The sequence below is a fragment of the Hipposideros armiger genome, unplaced genomic scaffold, assembly GCF_001890085.2.
Source record: "Hipposideros armiger isolate ML-2016 unplaced genomic scaffold, ASM189008v1 scaffold_141, whole genome shotgun sequence".
Classification (NCBI taxonomy): domain Eukaryota; kingdom Metazoa; phylum Chordata; class Mammalia; order Chiroptera; family Hipposideridae; genus Hipposideros; species Hipposideros armiger.
Window position 1 is genome coordinate 3,353,014 of NW_017731491.1, and position 17,265 is coordinate 3,370,278.

General features: G+C 46.3%; 1 protein-coding gene across 8 annotated transcripts in view; it reads left to right on the forward strand.

Moving 5' to 3' along the window:
• RAP1GAP2 (RAP1 GTPase activating protein 2) overlaps positions 1-14,578 on the forward strand; it is a 194,863-nt gene extending 180,285 nt beyond the window's left edge. For 3 of the 8 annotated variants that reach the window (XM_019650497.1, XM_019650496.1, XM_019650495.1), the window contains 6 exons: positions 2,615-2,693; positions 3,420-3,473; positions 6,013-6,096; positions 9,381-9,481; positions 11,705-11,834; positions 14,105-14,571. In XM_019650497.1, the coding sequence (XP_019506042.1) occupies positions 2,615-2,693; positions 3,420-3,473; positions 6,013-6,096; positions 9,381-9,481; positions 11,705-11,834; positions 14,105-14,467 (811 nt within the window). In that variant the 3' untranslated portion in view covers positions 14,468-14,571. Of the gene's footprint in view, positions 1-2,614; positions 2,694-3,419; positions 3,474-6,012; positions 6,097-9,380; positions 9,482-11,704; positions 11,835-14,104 lie in introns of all 8 variants that reach the window. The other 5 variants (XM_019650494.1, XM_019650493.1, XM_019650498.1 and 2 more) reach the window with 5 other exon arrangements.
• The last annotated feature ends 2,687 nt before the right edge of the window (positions 14,579-17,265 follow it).

Genomic DNA, 17,265 nt, shown 5'->3' on the forward strand with positions numbered 1-17,265 from the left:
AAAAAAAAAAAAAAGAAAATATCAGACTATTAGATTGGACTGAAATACAGCTGTATTCTGCTTATAAGACAGACCTAAAGAAAAACGATGTGAAAAGATTTAAAAATGAAGAAATGAAAAAAGAGATGCTGGGAAAATATTAACCAAGAAAGCAGATGTCGAAATATTAATATCAGACAAAATATAATTTCAGAGAAAAAAGCATTAATAGGGATAAAGGGAGCACTCCTTTATAACTTGGGAACACTTCTTCCCACTCCTGATGTTTCCTGCTGGGTGGAGGGAACTCTTCTGTGTAACACCCCTGGCTCCACCCTCTCTGATAGGTGAATCTAGGAGCAAGAACTTGACATGTGAAGCTGTGTTCCTTCCCTTTCCCCTCCTGGAGCTAGCTGTCATCGGGGCTTCCCTCTGCTCTCCTGTACTGAAAGTCCCACCTGACAGACCCCACAAGAGGAGGCTTGCCCCTGCCCAGCACTGCCTGTGACTGGGTGGGCAATTCTGGGGTTTAGTTAAAAGATTTATTTCATTTTCAGGCTAAGCTATGCACTTTCTTTTGGCCATCATCTGTAAGAAAGGAGTTATTTTGACTTCCAACTCTTCATTTTTTGTTTGTTTCTGAATTTGTTCCTAAGCTGGGCAGGGAAAGATGCCCTTTACGGGACCCCTCAGAGGCCTCAGCCTACAGTGATGATAAAGAGAACAGTCATGACTGCCAGAAGATCTAGCAGTCATGAATTTGTGAACTTGTACTTAGTAACATAGTCTTGAATTTAAAAAGGCAAAAACTGATAGGAATATAAGGAATAGACAAACCTTGTATTATAATGGGAGATTTCAATAACATCTCTCATGTACCAATGGACCAAGCAGACAAAAGATTGTGAAAATATAGAAGATTTGACCAATACAATGAACAAATTTGATTTCGTAAACTACTTTTCTGAACTCAACAAAAGAAAAAAATATATTATTTTCAAACCCACATTGGACATTAAAAACAAAGTCCCTGTATTAAGTCAATAAATGTTAAATAATTCATATCATACAGACTATGTTCCTTGAATATAAGAAAATTAAATTAGAACTCAGCAATTATAATACTGAAGGAAAAAACCGCATACATTTGGAAAGTTAAAAGAAACCCTTTTAAATAACTCCTGGGCTAAAGGCGGAACTCACAAAAGAGCTGACAAAATATTTAGAACTAAATGACAATGAAAATACTACCTCTCGATGTGTGGGATGCAGTCAAATGATACTTAGAGAAAGATGTATAGTTTTAAATGCCTAGTAAGAAAGAAGAAAGATTAATTGTGTAGGCATGTGGGTCAGGAAGTTAGAAAAAGAATAATAGAAAAACCTCTAAGAAAATAGAAGGAAGGAAATGAAAAAGACAAGAACAAGTTAGTGAAGTAGAAAGCAAAAATAATAAAGAATAGAGACAATCAAAACCAAAAAGCTAACCTTTTGAAAAGATTACTAGATAAACCCCCAGCAAGGGCTGATTAAGGAAAACAGAAAAGACAGTATTACAGTGATGAAGGAAGGGACACAACTACAGATGGAGATGAAGTCCTAAGGCAGTGCCCCAAACAACTTTATATCAATGCATTTGATGGATAATTTTATAGAAAAACATAAGATACCAAAATTGCCTCACTAAGGGGTAGAAAACCTAAATGGTCACCATTAAAGAGCCGAATTGGTAGCCAAAGGTAATCTCTCCCAAAAAAACAGCAGGCCCAGGGGTTTCAAAGATGAGTTTTAGCAAACCTTGAAGGAACAGAAAATCCCTATGGTATACCAAACTATGTAGTTCAAAGCATGAGACGCGCCCCAGGAATTTTTTGAGGCTGGACTAATACCCTGATATCCAAACCTGACAAGGGAAGTATTTAAAAAAAAAAAAAGGCCAGTGTTGCTATTGAACATAGATGTGAAACTCTAAATAAAATATTAACAAATTACATTCAGCAGGATATGAAAAATGATACAGAAGCAAGTGGAGTTTTACCCATGGAATGAAAAGATGGCTCAACAGAAATGTAATCCACCAGGTTAACAGATTAAAAGCCATGATGATCTCAGCAGATGCAGAAAAGCATTCAGTAAAATTCAACACTTTCATAATGTGCTAAATGAATCGGGAACAGGCTAAATTCAGAGTCTTATGGTGAATCCCTATATAAAGCAACTTTCATCCCATTTATATTTTGAGTAAATCCAGGTTTTCAATTATTAGACGTTCTTTTCATAAAGATATAATTGCACGTGAGACTCCAGAAGCTGTGCCCAATTCTTTGGGAGAACACAAAAAACCCCACAAACAAAACAGGAAATATTGGTGAACTTGAAGGGGACAATTTGCTTTTCCCATATTATGGTTTTGGACAGCTTTACCAGGCAGGTTATTTTAATATAGACCTCCCATGAGGTACCTAAAAAGGATTTCATTTTCCCACCGTTTGAGTGTGGTGCCCAATGCATGAGTTGGTGAAATGAGGCAGATCTGCCCTGGGGAGACATGAAGCAAATGTCCCTGCTTTGTGGTCTGGCGTGAACTCAGCCACCTTCTTCAGTGACTCCATTTTTTTGTCACTTTTTTTTGCAGGTCCAAGGTGAAGACAGTGCATGAGCGGATCCCCTTGGCTGGACTGAGCAAGTTGCCCAGCATCCCTCAGATTGCAAAGGTAAAAACCAAGCCCTGAGAGAAGGTGACTTTCTCTTTTAGCCCAGGCTTGACCTGGGTGGGCTTTACCCTTGGGGAGGGGAAGCCGCTTTACCCTCTGTCGCTTGACTGCTTGGATGACCCTCTGTCTTCCCGACACCCTCCCAGCTTATCCTTGCTGCCGAGGCTAGTTGGTATTATCCATGGTCTCCGCCTCCAAGTTCACAGCTAGCCTAGGAGATAAGACATGGAAAGACAGGGCTGGATATGGAAAGTAGGACTTCAGAGGAGGAAGGGGAGGGGGTGGCCAGGGAGCCTTCCTGGCGGAGGAAAGTTGGGCGGAAGCACAGTCAGGCTGTTGGTCCAGATGGAGGAGCCCTTCAGGTAAGGAGCCATCAGCTAGCGGAGGGGCCTGTGTCCCTGCTGTGGGTACTGGGGACTTGGGAACTGAGCACAGTCGGGTGAGAAGGGTGGTCAGCCGGGTTGGGTTGGACCCTCACTCTGGGAGCAGCAATGCTGGGCAGAATTGTGCCCATTACCTGCAGTGGCCTCACTTCATCAGGAAACCCCGGGAAGGTTAGTTGTCTTCCCTGGCCACACGTAAGTGAGCAGCAGAGCCGGGATTCGGCCCCAGGCCCCCTGACCCTGCAGGTCAAGGCTTCCCATCCTCTTTCTATCGTGGGCAGAGGAGCCCAGCTGCTCCCTAGGACTTGGCCCCTGAACTGTGTGTTTCTCTCTCCCTTCTTAGGCCTTCTGTGATGACGCAGTGGGGCTGAAATTCAGCCCTGTCCTGTACCCCAAGGTGAGGACCTTCACCCCTCCTCTTACTTGGGGGCTCTGTAGCTTGCTTGGCATGGATTTGCACACCTGTGGCTCTGAGGGAAGTTCTCTGCTCTTGGTGGGGTTTTGTGGGGTCTCCATGATAAACCTCCGTGTCTCCCTTCTTCCTGCTCACCCCTTCACGAGCTGGTCCAATGGGAACCCATCCTCAGCCGTGCCTGGTCTCCTGGGTCTCTGGCCCACCTGAATTGGTCCCCAGCTGTGTGGAGGGGGCAGAGGTGTAGCAATGTAGCAGCTACTCTACCTCACTCTGGCCGTACCTCCCTGAGGCCAGTGCTGGGGTGGAGAGTGGTTCTACTTCTGTCTGTGGGGCTGGTGCAGATCTGGTCAGGCCCTCATGGAGGGTTGAGGGGGGCAGAAGGCAGAGAGCTCCACTAAAAAATAAAAGGCCAAACCTCATTACCAGTGTTACCTCAGCTCTGAGGCCTTACAAGCCCCCGCCCGGCCCTGGTTCTGTGTTATTAGTTTCGTTAGGATTGGCCTGATCTTGACCCCAGTTCTGACGTGGGCGTGGGGGTGGGGTGGGGAGAGGAGCAATAATAACAAAACAAACCAACAAACCCACTCAAGAACAATTACGGCATGACAAGACTTAAATCAGCCACGGACAGTGAATTGCTTCAGATTGGCCACAGGAAGAGACCCCGTGCATGAGCCAGCAGGGCCTAGAGGGAGACAATGGACGCAGGGCTGTGTTCCTGAGCTTGCACTTGGGCCAACCCTGTGGCAGCTGAGGCTTGCTGGGGTTGGTTCAGTCCATTCCCTGAGTCCCAATTCAGACAACCAGGGAACATGAGGTGCAGTGTTTGGCGGGGAAGAGAGGCCCTGTCCTGGCTGGGACATCCAGAACCCCCTGGAATACTCTGTTTATCCCTTTGCAGGGGCTGAGCTGATGGCAGGGTCCTTTCCTGCACAGAGAATGTGCCAGAGCCCTTGTTTTCTCGTGCACCTCTTCTCAGCTCTCTGAGCATCTGTAGGCACTTATCAGTAATATGCTGCACGCCACTGAACATTTTCTGTCATTCAGACTGCCCTCCCCTTTATAATTAAAGCTGAATTAGTGAGGTTTAACCAAACATTAAAACCCCATCATAAAGGCCTAACTTAACTACAAGTTTGGCAATTTTTGTTGTCAAATCATATCCACTGAGAGCACAGAATGATGCTCATTTGCATAGTTCTCTCTCTCACTTGGAAAGCCTCCTGCTCTGGTAATAATGAAGGAGCAGCTGTATTTTCATGTTTTCTATATTTGAAGGACTGCCTAGTCCAGCTGGGATGTTAATCTGGCTGAGATGTGTGTGTGTGTGTTTTTAAAATCCACAGAGTTTAGAACGTTCCTTGGAAGGTCTCCACGGCTGGGCGCCTCTTCTCTGGTGGGGCAGCTGCTCTGCTCCTTTGACTCATCCCAGGCAGGAGTGGGAGGCTCCCTCCAGGGTCAGCCAGCAGTGCTGTTCCAGCGGGAGCTGGGAAGTGTCCATTTCCTCAGGCAGCTGAGAGGTGTAATGGGTGGCTACCTGACACGGGCCACGTAGTCTGGCCGACAAGTCGTCATGCCTGGTTTGTTCTTTTGGTAGGATAACATGAGGTCAAATCCTCCCTTTTTATTACAGACAGTACTCCTATAGTTCCCAAGTCTTTTCCTCTTTCCTAATAAGCTGGTTCCTCTGAGCTTTTGGGGGGTTACATAGATGATGATGATGATGATGATAGCTGCTCTGTGTTCAGCACTAAGTGCCTGATCTCATTGAATCTTTACAACCACACATCTCCACTTAATAAATGAGGAAACTGAGGCCCAGAGAAGTTAAATGGTTCACTTGAAGCTACACAGGTAAAAGCAGCAGATTCAAAATTAGAGTTTAGTGTTTCTGACCCCAGACACCAACTCTCTGAAGTGCAATAGAAAATTAGATAGAAACAGTGGGTAGGTTTTTTTTCTTTTTCTTTGCATGTTGTATTACGGTATGTCCCTCCTTACCGTGGTCTCCTTTTAGACCTCTCATTTATGGATAAGGGGAAGTAAAGTCTGGACAGGAACTTTAAAGCCACATTGTTGCTTTAAAGTTGTTGCTGTTAAAGCCACATTGTTGATTACAGGTGGAGTTAGAGCTAGTGTCATTCTCACTTATCCGTTCTGGGGTCCTGGCTTCACTGTTTACACCACAGATGAAACAGTGAGGTGAAGTCAGTTTCCTCAGTCCTGCTGCACTCGCTGTGTGTCCAAGCCTTGGCCAGCACATCTGGATGGGAATGGAATGGGTGAGCCAGAGGTGTGCTCACTGTTGGGGAACACCCTGGTATTCAGAACTAGCTAAGACCTTTGGAGCTGCATCTTGACCATCTACCTCTGACTTTACCCTTTCTCCTTTTCCACATGTGTGGGTGTCTTATGTCAGGGGGCACATTCTTCACCCAAATGGGTGCTTCCCCTTCCATTTGCTTCCTCACTGGCCTCCAAGTTAATGCCCAATATGACTTTTTCTTCCTACATCCTCCAGGCCTCCCAAATGATTGTGTCCTATGATGAGCACGATGTCAAGAATACCTTCAAATTTGGGGTCATTTATCAGAAAGCCAGGCAGGTAAGCACCACGAATATATACTGGTCACTATATCCTGTGGTTTCTCACCAGGGACTCTTTTTTTCCCTCCCTTAAGCATAGGAGCCCTGCACTAGACTCTTCAATATTCTGAACGCAATGGTCACATTTCAAATATGCGTTAGCCTGGAGGTAGCAGAATCTTCAAAGTAGGCCACTCCTCACACAAAGAAAGGCCTACAAAACCTTTGAATGGTAATGCAGTTTTCCATACAGTAAATTCTAATTCTTCCTGGCTACCTCAGTTTATGTTTATCTATGGGCTGTCGGCTCGAGAGAAATCAGACTATCAGACCAGGTAGAGGGAATGGATTAGCGCAAGCTGCTCTCTCCTTGCCCACCCTCCTCCCAGCTGGGAATAGCTTTTTCGACCTAGACTTCACTAGTGTGCTCGAGCCAATTGTGTGCATCTCTTCCCAAAATCTGTGTTCAGCAACTTCATGATTCTATCTTGAAATCAGCCAGGGTAGAAGTATTTACACCATGGAAATCGGTAAACACCAGGGCTGATTGTTAAAAAATGTACCAGCCTCACCCTCCTCGGTCTCTGATGCTGCTTTGGTGTTAGTTGGCCAAAACAAGTTTCTCAAAGCATGTTCCATGAGACACCAGTCTAGTGAGGTACTCTGTGAACAAATGACTTGTTCAGTTGTGTAGGGATGTTTTAAAGGCTCTAAGAACCCCCAAGTAAAGAACTCTGTCACTTTGTTGAACTCAGCGTTTCCCATACTTATTTGACCACCAACTTCCCATCTTTCCTACCATGAATACTTATTAATATCCTGAGAAGTGGCCTGCTGAACACACTAATTAATGTTCCCTAGGTTTTATGAAAAAAGGTTCCACACCCATTTCATCTTTGTATCATCTAAGATCCTAGCATGATGACTCTATATAAATACACTCATAATTTTTTGTTATGTGAATTAATGAATGAATAAAAAATTTGGCTCTGTTAATGGTAGGTCGATAGCTTTCAGTATTAGCTGTTTTTTTTTTTTTTTTTTGGCGTGATGTTGTCTTTCTTGGCTAGATGATAGCTGACTTCCTTGTCTGAAGATATTAGACCACAAGAGACATGTGATCACTTAAAACACTCTAATTAAGTGACGAGTTGAGGAGCTGAAAGATCAACACAGATAAATCTTATAATTTAAGGGAGATTATTCAGGTAGCCGCTCTGATTATTTTCACATATTGCATTTTTATTTTGTACAACTCTGCTAATATAACCCGCCTAATTAAAGTTCTTTGCTTGTGAAATTTACCAAAGCAGATTTCATAAGGTGATTACCATCCAATGTTCCAGCAAAGTTATAATTACCGAACATTAGCCATCCACCTCTGAGAAGGAGTCTCTCTGTTCTTTATGTACCTGATGCTGCTGGGGCAGGTGGGGGCGTGCAGGGAGATAAAAGTCTTTTTTTTTTTTTTAAAAAACTAGGCAGATTGTTGGCAAACCTACAGCCAGAGGACATTTAATATGAACATTTGTTGCATGAAATCCCTATGCTGGTTTTAGGATATAAATAAGCCCCATCTAACTCTTTTTTTTTTTTTTTAAGCTGAACCATCCTGCCACCTGTTGGCAGCTCAGCAGCTGCTCAGCTCAGGCCTGGAATCGAACTGCTGTAGCTCAGAGCTCAAACTCTTGAGCGAGCTCTTAACCAACTGAGCCACTCTCGGCCGGCCCCTAACTCTCTTTTTAAGATGGCTAAATGTTGACTATTTTCTAATTGGATTATTTTTACTGTTAAATTAAAAAAATTTTTTTTAAACTTTATTGGGGAACAATGTGTTTTTTCAGGGAATAGTATGTTTTTTCCAGGACCCATCAGCTCCAAGTCAAGTTGTTGTCCCTCAATCTTAGTTGTGAAGGACGCATCTTAGCTCCAAGTCCAGTCGCTGTTTTCAATCTAGTTGCGGGGGGTGCAGCCCACCATCCTATGTGGGAGTCGAACCAGCAGCCTTGTTGTTAAGAGCACTCACTCTAACCAGCTGTGCCATCCAGCTGCCCACTGGCAGCTCAGCTGCAGCTCAGCTCGGGCGCAGCTCACTGGCCCATGTAGGAATCAAACTGGCAACCCTGTTGCTCAGAGCACGCGCTGTAACCAACTGAGCCACCTGGTCACCCCTAAAATTTTTTATAATAGCTTTACTGAGGTATAACACACATACCATACAATTTACAATGGTATGTGAATTATGTCTCAATAAAGTGTACAATTCAGTAGTTTGTCGTATATTCACATAGTTGTGCAACTATCACCACTATCTAACTCCAGAACATTTTCGTCAACCTCAAAAGAAACTATCTCCATTAGCAGTTACTCCCCATCACCACTCTCTCTAGCTCCTGTGAACCACAAATTTACTTTCTGTTTCTATGATTTAGCTTGCTCTGGGCATTTAACATGAATGAATCATAAATATGTGGGCTTTTATGTGTAGTGTCTTTCATAAAGTATAATATTTTCAAGGTTCATCCATATAGTAGCATGTGTCAGTACTTCATTCCTTTTTGTGGCTGAATGATATTCCATTGTATGGATACGCCACATTTTGTTTATCCATTTGTCAGTTCATAGACATTTTGGTTGTTTCCACTTTTGGGCTATTATAAAGAATGTTGCTATTAACATTCATGCATAAGGTTTTATGTAGACTTATGTTTTTATTACTCTTGGGTATATTCTTAGGTGCGGAATTGCTGGGTCATATGGTGACTCTGTGCTTGGCCTTTTGAGGAACTGCCAGAATGTTTTCCAAAGTGATAGCACCATTTTATATTCCTACCGGCAGTGTTTGTGGGTTCTGATTTTTCCACATTCTCACCAACACTTGTCTTTTTGATTTTAGCCATCCAGTGGGTGTGAAGTGGTATCTCATTGTAGTTTTGGTTACTATTGAATTTTAAAAGTTCTTTATATAGTCTAGTTACTAGTCCTTTGTCAGAAGTCCATCTATTAATTTTTCACTCATGGATTGTGTTTTTGGTATCAAGTCTTAAGAACTCTTTGCTGCAGCTTTGCGTTTTGTACTAATCAGCAGCCTTAGTTCAAAGAGAACGTCCTCATTAACCAGCTCCCCAAATCCAGCTCTGTTGAGTGAGCCTCAGTCCTCCCTCTAATTGAGGACAGAGTCACTGGATGGTGAATGTGGTGGGGGCTAGGAAGAAAGGGACCAGGTATCTGGACAACCACATTCCTTCCTTTGCACCAGAAAGACTTTTTCTAACTCCTACCTTGATCCTGTTTCACTTCCAGACCCAGGAGGAGGAGCTGTTTGGGAACAATGAGGAAAGTCCAGCTTTCAAGGAGTTCTTGGACCAGCTGGGAGACACGATCACGCTGCAGGACTTCAAAGGGTGGGTTTTAGCCAAGTGAAGGCTCCGGCCCCATAGATGAGGCCCTGGAGGAAGGGCAAGGGGTGACAGCTGAGTTTCAGGGAAGGCATGTGAGAGGTAAACACACACAAGACACATGGGATTGTTTTTCAGCAAATGGTCAACACTCATTCCTAAGGAAACGGTGGTCCAGGGGTCAATCCATTCTGGCAGATTATCTGAAATCATTGACATCTGGCCTTAGGATGCATGATGAAACTGCTGCACCTCAGATTTGCCTTCCTAATTACATTTGGCTCAGACTGAGAGTGAAATGAATCCACCTTCCCTAACACCCACCTGCCAGGCATTCAGGAAAGAGGGCCCTTTGCAGTTTGGGAGGAAATGACCCATTTTAGATAATGCACAAAAAGAAAGGATAATTAAGAGTTGGTGGAAATACAGTAACTTGCCTGGCGGGAATCTATGCAATAGTCTTATGTTTCTTTAATTTACCCTTAAGAAAGGATATCAAGCTACTGCTTGGAAAACTCTGGCCCTTGATTTTCCTTGGCAAAGACAACATTTGGGAAGGGCCTTCAGACCTGGCCAGCCTGTTCTATGCTTTGTGGCTGGTACACTGCTGAGCCCTCAAATTAATAGGATCTCCCAGTGTATGAAAGCACCTAGCTCCATGCCTAGCAGGTAGTAGGTGTTCGGTAATCACTTTCTTCCTCTGCTTCCGTCTTTCCTCTTCTTTCTTCTCCCTTTTTCCTCCTCTTCCTCCATCTTTCTCCCCTTCAAGGTCATCACTGCTGTCTGCAGTCAATCATAGATGGGTTACAAGCCCACCTCCACCACTTACTGGCTCTATAACTTTGGACAAATGACCTAACCTCTGCGAGCCTCAGTTTCCTTATCTGTAAAAAGGGAGATATAGTACTGACCCCAGAGGTTGTTGGGGGATTAAAATGGATAATGCATGTGAAGTGCTTAAGCTAGTGCTGTGTACGGAGTAAACACTGGTAGTCATTATCGTTATTATTGTTACACTACCTTCCACCGACTCTCAGATGCCATCTTTATAAGATGCATCCTGATTTCAGAGATGTTAAAATATGAAAAAATGTGTCTTAGAATAGGTGAAATAAAGTATATTAAAACCAGGAAGGACCCAAGAGAGCATGTCATCCTGTCCCTTTATTTTATAGAGAAAAGAAACTGAGGCCTAGTGAGATTAAGGGATACGTTCAAGGTCACGTGCTGACTTTGGGGCAGAAGCAGGTCTAGAACCTGGAGAACCTGACTCCTGGCCCCGCATGCTTTTTGCTCTGCCAGGCTGAGCACATTTTCTGGCTCGTATTACAGTGCTTGGGGGGGGGACTGACATCCTGGGTCTATTTTATTTCATTTTCTTAAAGGAACTTGCATTCTCTTTCCATGGCTAGTGGCCCTGTTTCCATAAAGGAAGAAGGGGCAACTCTTAAAAGCCCACCCAGTTCCTTAGTACTGTTCTTTCCTGTCTGTGAGGAGATAGCCGGAGAAGGGACCTCCTTGGACACAGCTGGGTGCTGCTGTGGTTAGGTCTCTCATCAGGGACTGACTGAGTAGAAATCAAGCATCTGTCACCGCTTCAGGCTGACTCTAGATCAGTGGTTCTCAACCTGTGGGTCGTGACCCCTTTGGAGGTTGAATGACCCTTTCACAGGGGTCACTGGGTACTCGTATGTGGGCGTATCTGCATGTGGGCCTGAGACGGATAGAGGAGCGGTGTCTCGGTTCCTAAGACCATCGAAAATATGTGTTTTCCGATGTTCTTAGGCAACCCTTGTGAAAGGTTGAGAACCGCTGCTCTAGATGCTCCCGTGGGGCTCACCACTATCCAGCCCAGTGGCAAGGTGCCCTGGCTCTGGGCTGAGGACTTGGACATGGCCTTGCAGAGAACAAAGGCTTATGCCCAGCCGTGGGGACCACTGGTACCCAGGGTGGCATTTGTCTGTGATTTGATTGTGGGTGGATGACCTCCCTTTCCACATGACCTGTGGTGTGGAGGGGACACAGCCAAGGCTTGAAATGGGGGTTCTGCCTTTGTCTTTTAAATATGGGTTTATGGTTAGAATGCCAGGGCTTGTCTACTCAGAAGAGGAGCTTTGCCTGCTTTCCTTGCATCTCAGGCTCTCAGCCTTCAACTCTCCATGCACCAAGTTGCCCACTAACCCTCATTTTCTTTCTCTCTCTGGCACTGGCCCTGTTTTTTTATGACAGTTTCCGAGGAGGCCTGGATGTGACCCATGGACAGACTGGGGTGGAATCAGTGTACACGGAATTCCGGGACAGGGAGATCATGTTTCATGTCTCCACAAAGCTGCCGTTTACCGAGGGCGACGCCCAACAGGTAACCTGGGTCAGGAGTGCTGTGGGAGCCCGGGGCGTGTGAGGTGAAAGTCTGCTTCTGGTCTGATCTACCTGAGGGACTGTGGCCCCCCCACCCTATTTTCATAATCAAGAGGCCAGTCTGTTTAGCTGTGTTCTTCTCGTCAAAGCCTATTCTATCGCGTTATCTCGCCAAGGTCGCACGTCAGAAGCCCAGTGCGGGAGGCAGTACAGGGCTGGTGGTTATCCTGCTTGGACGGATGGGGAAACTGCAGCTCAGTGTGGTTAAAAGGCTGTTTACCAGCTGATTAGGGGCAGACCTGGGAGCAGAGCCTGGGTGCCCTGATCAGGGAGAGTGGAGGTGAAGAGTACATGATGGGGTCTGCAGATGGCAGCTTGAAGCCAGCTCTGCACTTAAGAAGGGGTATATGATTCTGGGCAAGCTGGTCAGCCTTGTGGCCTCATTTTTCTCATCTGTAAAATGGGCATAACGTCACGTATGTCAGAGGGCTGTTGTGGGAATCCGACTGTGGTTCATATGGTTCCGAATGTAGGGCTCAGTACGATGCCTTGCTTGTGGCAGGCTTCCTTTCTAACAGCTGTTCACTGTCCAGGCCACTAGGCGTTTACCTTCCCTCCTGCCACAGCGATGTAAAACTGGTTATTGCATGAGACAGCCCCCACCTCCCAGCTTTTCTAGCTTCACAGCCTCATCTCTCATCACACCTGCCTGCGGGCAGGAATTCAGCCTCTGCCTCACCCAGGGAACCCTGGATGAGCCCTCCACTCCTAGGGTTTTCCTGCTCGCCCTCTCATTTGCTACATCTGACAGTGGCTTGTCCCCAGGGAGGGAGGGCCTGGCTTTTTTCTCTTTGAGCCTTGAAGCCAGCAGCTGATTCCTGACTGTTGCATCATTTGCCCCCTGCCACCCTTTATGGCCCTTTCAGTCTCTAGGAAAATAAGAAGTGAAGGTAGGCCTTTTCCCAGACTCTGACCCATCCGCTTCTGAGCAGGGAGCCAGGGAGGGAGCACGGATGTAATATTGTAAACATAGTGCCTGGCTGCTTTGGAAAAAAGGAAATTGGCAAACGAGACTGTGATTTGGCTCTAAAATAACTACTGAATGTTCCAGAAACAAATGGGAGCAGGATTCCTACAAAGTAGGTTTTCTCTCAGCGCTTTATGTTCAGTCTCTGTCCCTGCATGTCCCCCCTCATCTCCTATCCAGCCCGAGGCTGAGGGCTCTGCTCTGCCTGGCTCTCTTTTAGTCTCACCTGTGTTACGTGGGGAGTATGCAGAGCTTGGTTCTCGGCAAGGACTGAGTAAATATTAATTTTCTCTTCCCAAGAAATGGGATGATGTGTGTGGAATAAGTGAGGTAATTTATGTAAAAGTGCCCAGCATAGGGCTCCGTATAGAGCAGGTGCTCAATAAATGAGAAACTCAAAGTGAACTATAGGACCTGTATGCAGTAGGTGCTTAATAAAGGAACACATGCATAGGTAAGCACCTAGGCAGGACTTGGTGTACAGGAGGGCCTTACATTTGCAATCATGCATGTGAACAGCCCAGCATGGTTCCTGACACACAGTAGGTGCTTGGTAATTGAGATCACCTGTGAAAGCACCCGGCACAGTTTGGGATACTGAAATGGGGTTGGATTTCTCTCTCCCCCATGACCTCCACCAAACCAGGTTGCCCGTGTTTCTCTAAGCATGGCTCTTCTCCCCCTTGGTATAGAATTATCTGCCCCCTCATCCCTGCTCATCCACATGTCCATCAAGTCTCCTCCCCCCATCTCTTCTTCCAGGAAGCCTTCTCAGATTACCATCAGGCCTCTAACTTTGCCCTCTTCTCTGCCCCTGTGGAATCAGGCATTTGTGTGCAGGAACTGATTTAGCACTTGCTGGCTGGTGGCTTTGTTTGTGTTCTCAGGTGGCTTCATCTGTGTTTGTGTCTCTCCTGGATCATGTATAGACTCTACCAGGGCAAAACCCAGCCCTCACCTTTTAACTCTTTTCCCCGAGTCCCAAGTCAGAGCTCTGCACGCTGTAGAGCTCAATAAGATACTTGCTAACCTCTACCTAACAACTTGGGCATCTTCCTATTTTTTTATTTTATTCCTTTTTGATGGCTTCTAAAGATTGAAAGAAAAAGCTCCCTGGAGAGCTAGGTCTCAGAGTTGCAGGGTTTATGTATAAAGATAGAATAATGTGGAATTTCCTGTGTAGATCGATTCTGCTTTCAGGATGTTCCTAACTGGCTTATGTCAATGGACCACTTTTTCTTTAGCTCCAGAGAAAGAGACACATTGGGAATGACATTGTGGCCATCATCTTCCAAGAAGAAAACACACCATTTGTCCCAGACATGATTGCCTCCAACTTTTTACATGCCTACATTGTGGTGCAGGCCGAGAGCCCGGGCACAGAGACGACATCCTACAAGGTAAGCAGAAAGTCTCAGTGGAGGAAGTGCCAGTCCAGGTACCTCGCCACACTTTATGGATTCAGTGATATCAAGAAACACCAGTTCTCAATGGCTCCTCCAACCATTCTCCAAAATGGCACTCCTAGCTTTGGTGTGATCGATTTTCCATGGTTCTCAGGTTTCTGGGATTTGAGAGCTCAACTCTTGGTGGAGAGCACCTTCTGAGGTCATCTCATCCATCTGGCTTCCTCCAGGCTCGGTGACATCTAGCTCAAGGGTTGAGAAGCCCAGGTGCCCCTCTTTGGAATCTGGTAATGCCATTCTCTAGAGCAGTGGTTCTCAACCTGTGGGTCGCGACACCTTTGGAGGTCGAACGACCCTTTCACAGGGGTCGCCTAAGACCATTGGAAAACAAAAAGACATTTACATTACGATTCATAACAGTAGCAAAATTACAGTTATAGAGTAGCAACAAAACTAATTTTATGGTTGGGGGTCACCACAACATGAGGAACTGTATTAAGGGGTCGCGGCATTAGGGAGGTTGAGAACTGCTGCTCTAGAGTAAGGCAGAGCCAGAGGAAAGAAAGAAAGAGAAACTGGAGAGGACTGTCAGGAAGAGAACAAAGGACAGAAAGAAAAATAAGTGCTTATGGTGAGAAAGGTCGAGAGGAGGGGCCTGGTAGACCCTGGGCACTGGGTAGGCCCTCTGGTTTAGCTCTTCTGGAATAAATGATCGATCTTAATTTGAAGATTCTCAGGGCTTGTGAGTCTCCCTGGGTCTCAGCCTCCTGACCAATTAGTGACCCAAAACCCTCATGAATGCAGATGAACCCATCGTCCTCAGCAGCCCTTACCCCTTACCCTGTTTGCTCCTGATGCCTGTATCACTAACCCTCTCACCTACTCTTAATAAGAAACAATCCCAACCTCTTGGGCAACAGTTTCTCTATTTCACAGTGGTGCTGGGGGGCCTGGGACCCAAGGGAGATAGACTGAGGCAGGGTTTTGAAGGTGGATGTTAGATAGCCTTTGAACCCCCTGCGGATATGTGCAAAATGTTGAATTTATGTGTTCCTTTGCATTTTCTGGGGAGAGAGGCCATAGCTCAGGCTCTCAGAGGGCTGCCTGTTCCCCAAAATGTTAGGAACCTCTGTTATAGGGAGAAGGGAAAAGAGCTTGTCCTCGATAATAACCCTGAGGCCTGAAAATGTTTCCTACATAATAACTTAGGCCAATGCTGGTTCCTGAGGTTCACAAAGCCATAGTTTTTCATGGCGATCTTCATGAAGGAGCAATTTTGCTTGAAGATTTGGGGAATGATGTTACATAATTGTTATGTCAGTACAAAACCAGATATATTATTCATATCTGCAAATTTCATGTCAACTTTAAATCCAAATATGAGATTTAAAAACCCCACAAAACTCACAAAAGCCACACCTCTCTCCTGTTGAGGAGAGCTGATTCCTTTCCATGCCCATGTGCATGCTCCTCTGTCATTGTGCAGTTTGAGCTGAAAAGTTGAAGAAGCCATGGTTTGGTCATTTCCTGGAGGACTATGGGATCAGCTGCTTTTTTTTTTTTTTTAAAGTTTTTTATTGGGGAATTGGGGGATGGGAACAGTGCTGGGGAATTGGAGGAGGAGAACAGACCAGTTGCTGTCCTTTTGTTCTTCAGTCTAGTTGTGGAGGACGTTGCTTCACTGGCCCAAGTTGGCACCATCATTGCGCTCTTCCCGGGCGAGGCAGATCAGTCGCCGGCTTCTGGACGGCCGCTCACTGCGGCTGCTGGCCGCTCACACTGGCTGCTGGCTACACACGGTAGCCCATGGCAACCCACTGCCACAGGGGCTGCAGCCTATGCCGTCGCCGGCGACTCACGGCAGCCCAGCTCCAGGTTGAGCTGTTGTTCAGCATCTTAGCTGTAGAGGGCAGTGTCACTGGCCCTCATATGTGGGATCCGAACCAGGGCCCTCTGGCGTCCCAAGCCAGTTCTTAACCATCGCGCCACTTGGCCAGCCCGGGATCAGCTGCTTTGACCGACATGGGCATTCCCTTCAAACAGCTGCTGGATTTGTTGGTGGAAGCAAGTTTTATTCATTCAGTGCATGTTGTGTGCTAGGGGTGGGGCACGTGGAAGTGACATATAGAATTAGCATTCAGGGAAGGGACAGAAGAGCCACTGGGCCACTCCAGCAGCCAACCGGTTCTTTTTAACAGCCGGTAGAGGCAGACAGCTACTGACCAGGATCCCCAAAGTAAAGCTGTGTGATAGGAGGGTCTCCCAGACCCGGCCAGGCAGTTACATGTGTACGTGTGGCTTGTCTGCTGGGCCTCTGCTGGCAAAATGGGGCCTCTCGTGGACGTTTAGTATTTGCTTTTAGTTTCTGATAGGAAATGGAGCTTAACTAACTGGCTTCTCCACTTTCCCAAGAGCTTAATGGAATGGGACAACAGAGAAAAATGAGAGGTCCGGAAAAACCCACCCTATCAACAGCTTTGATGCTAGAAGTCTTTACCCGTCTTCCCAGCCACAGTCTGTGGTCCAGGGAAAATCAGTGTCCTCAGAGAGGGGTGAGAAGCAGAGATGTAGGGACCCACAGGAAGAGCCAGGCTGTCCCTGGGATGTGGGACTTTGTGTTCCACCTGCCAGGAAAACATCGAGGTTGCCAGGCAAGACCTGTGATTGGGGGCAGGGGAGGGAGACCAGACTTCCAAGGTGCTCCCCAAAGCTCTGTCCATCACAGCCCCAGCAGCACCCCTGGTGATGAGCAGATTGAGGAGGACCTGGTTAGGTCCCTCAGGGGGTCCATGGTGGAATGAGAGCTTAGCTGACCTTTGCAGGTTTAAGGGCTAATGGCAAAAGAGAGTGAGGTTTCCCCAGGGGCTCAGCAGTGCCCCAGGAAGCCCCCACTGGAGAGGACGAACAGCAGGAAAGAAGAGGGGTGGGGGTGGGAGGACGGGGAAGGAATGTGCAGGAAGGGGCCCCAGACTGAGAGGCCCCAGACAGGAGCCTGGGGT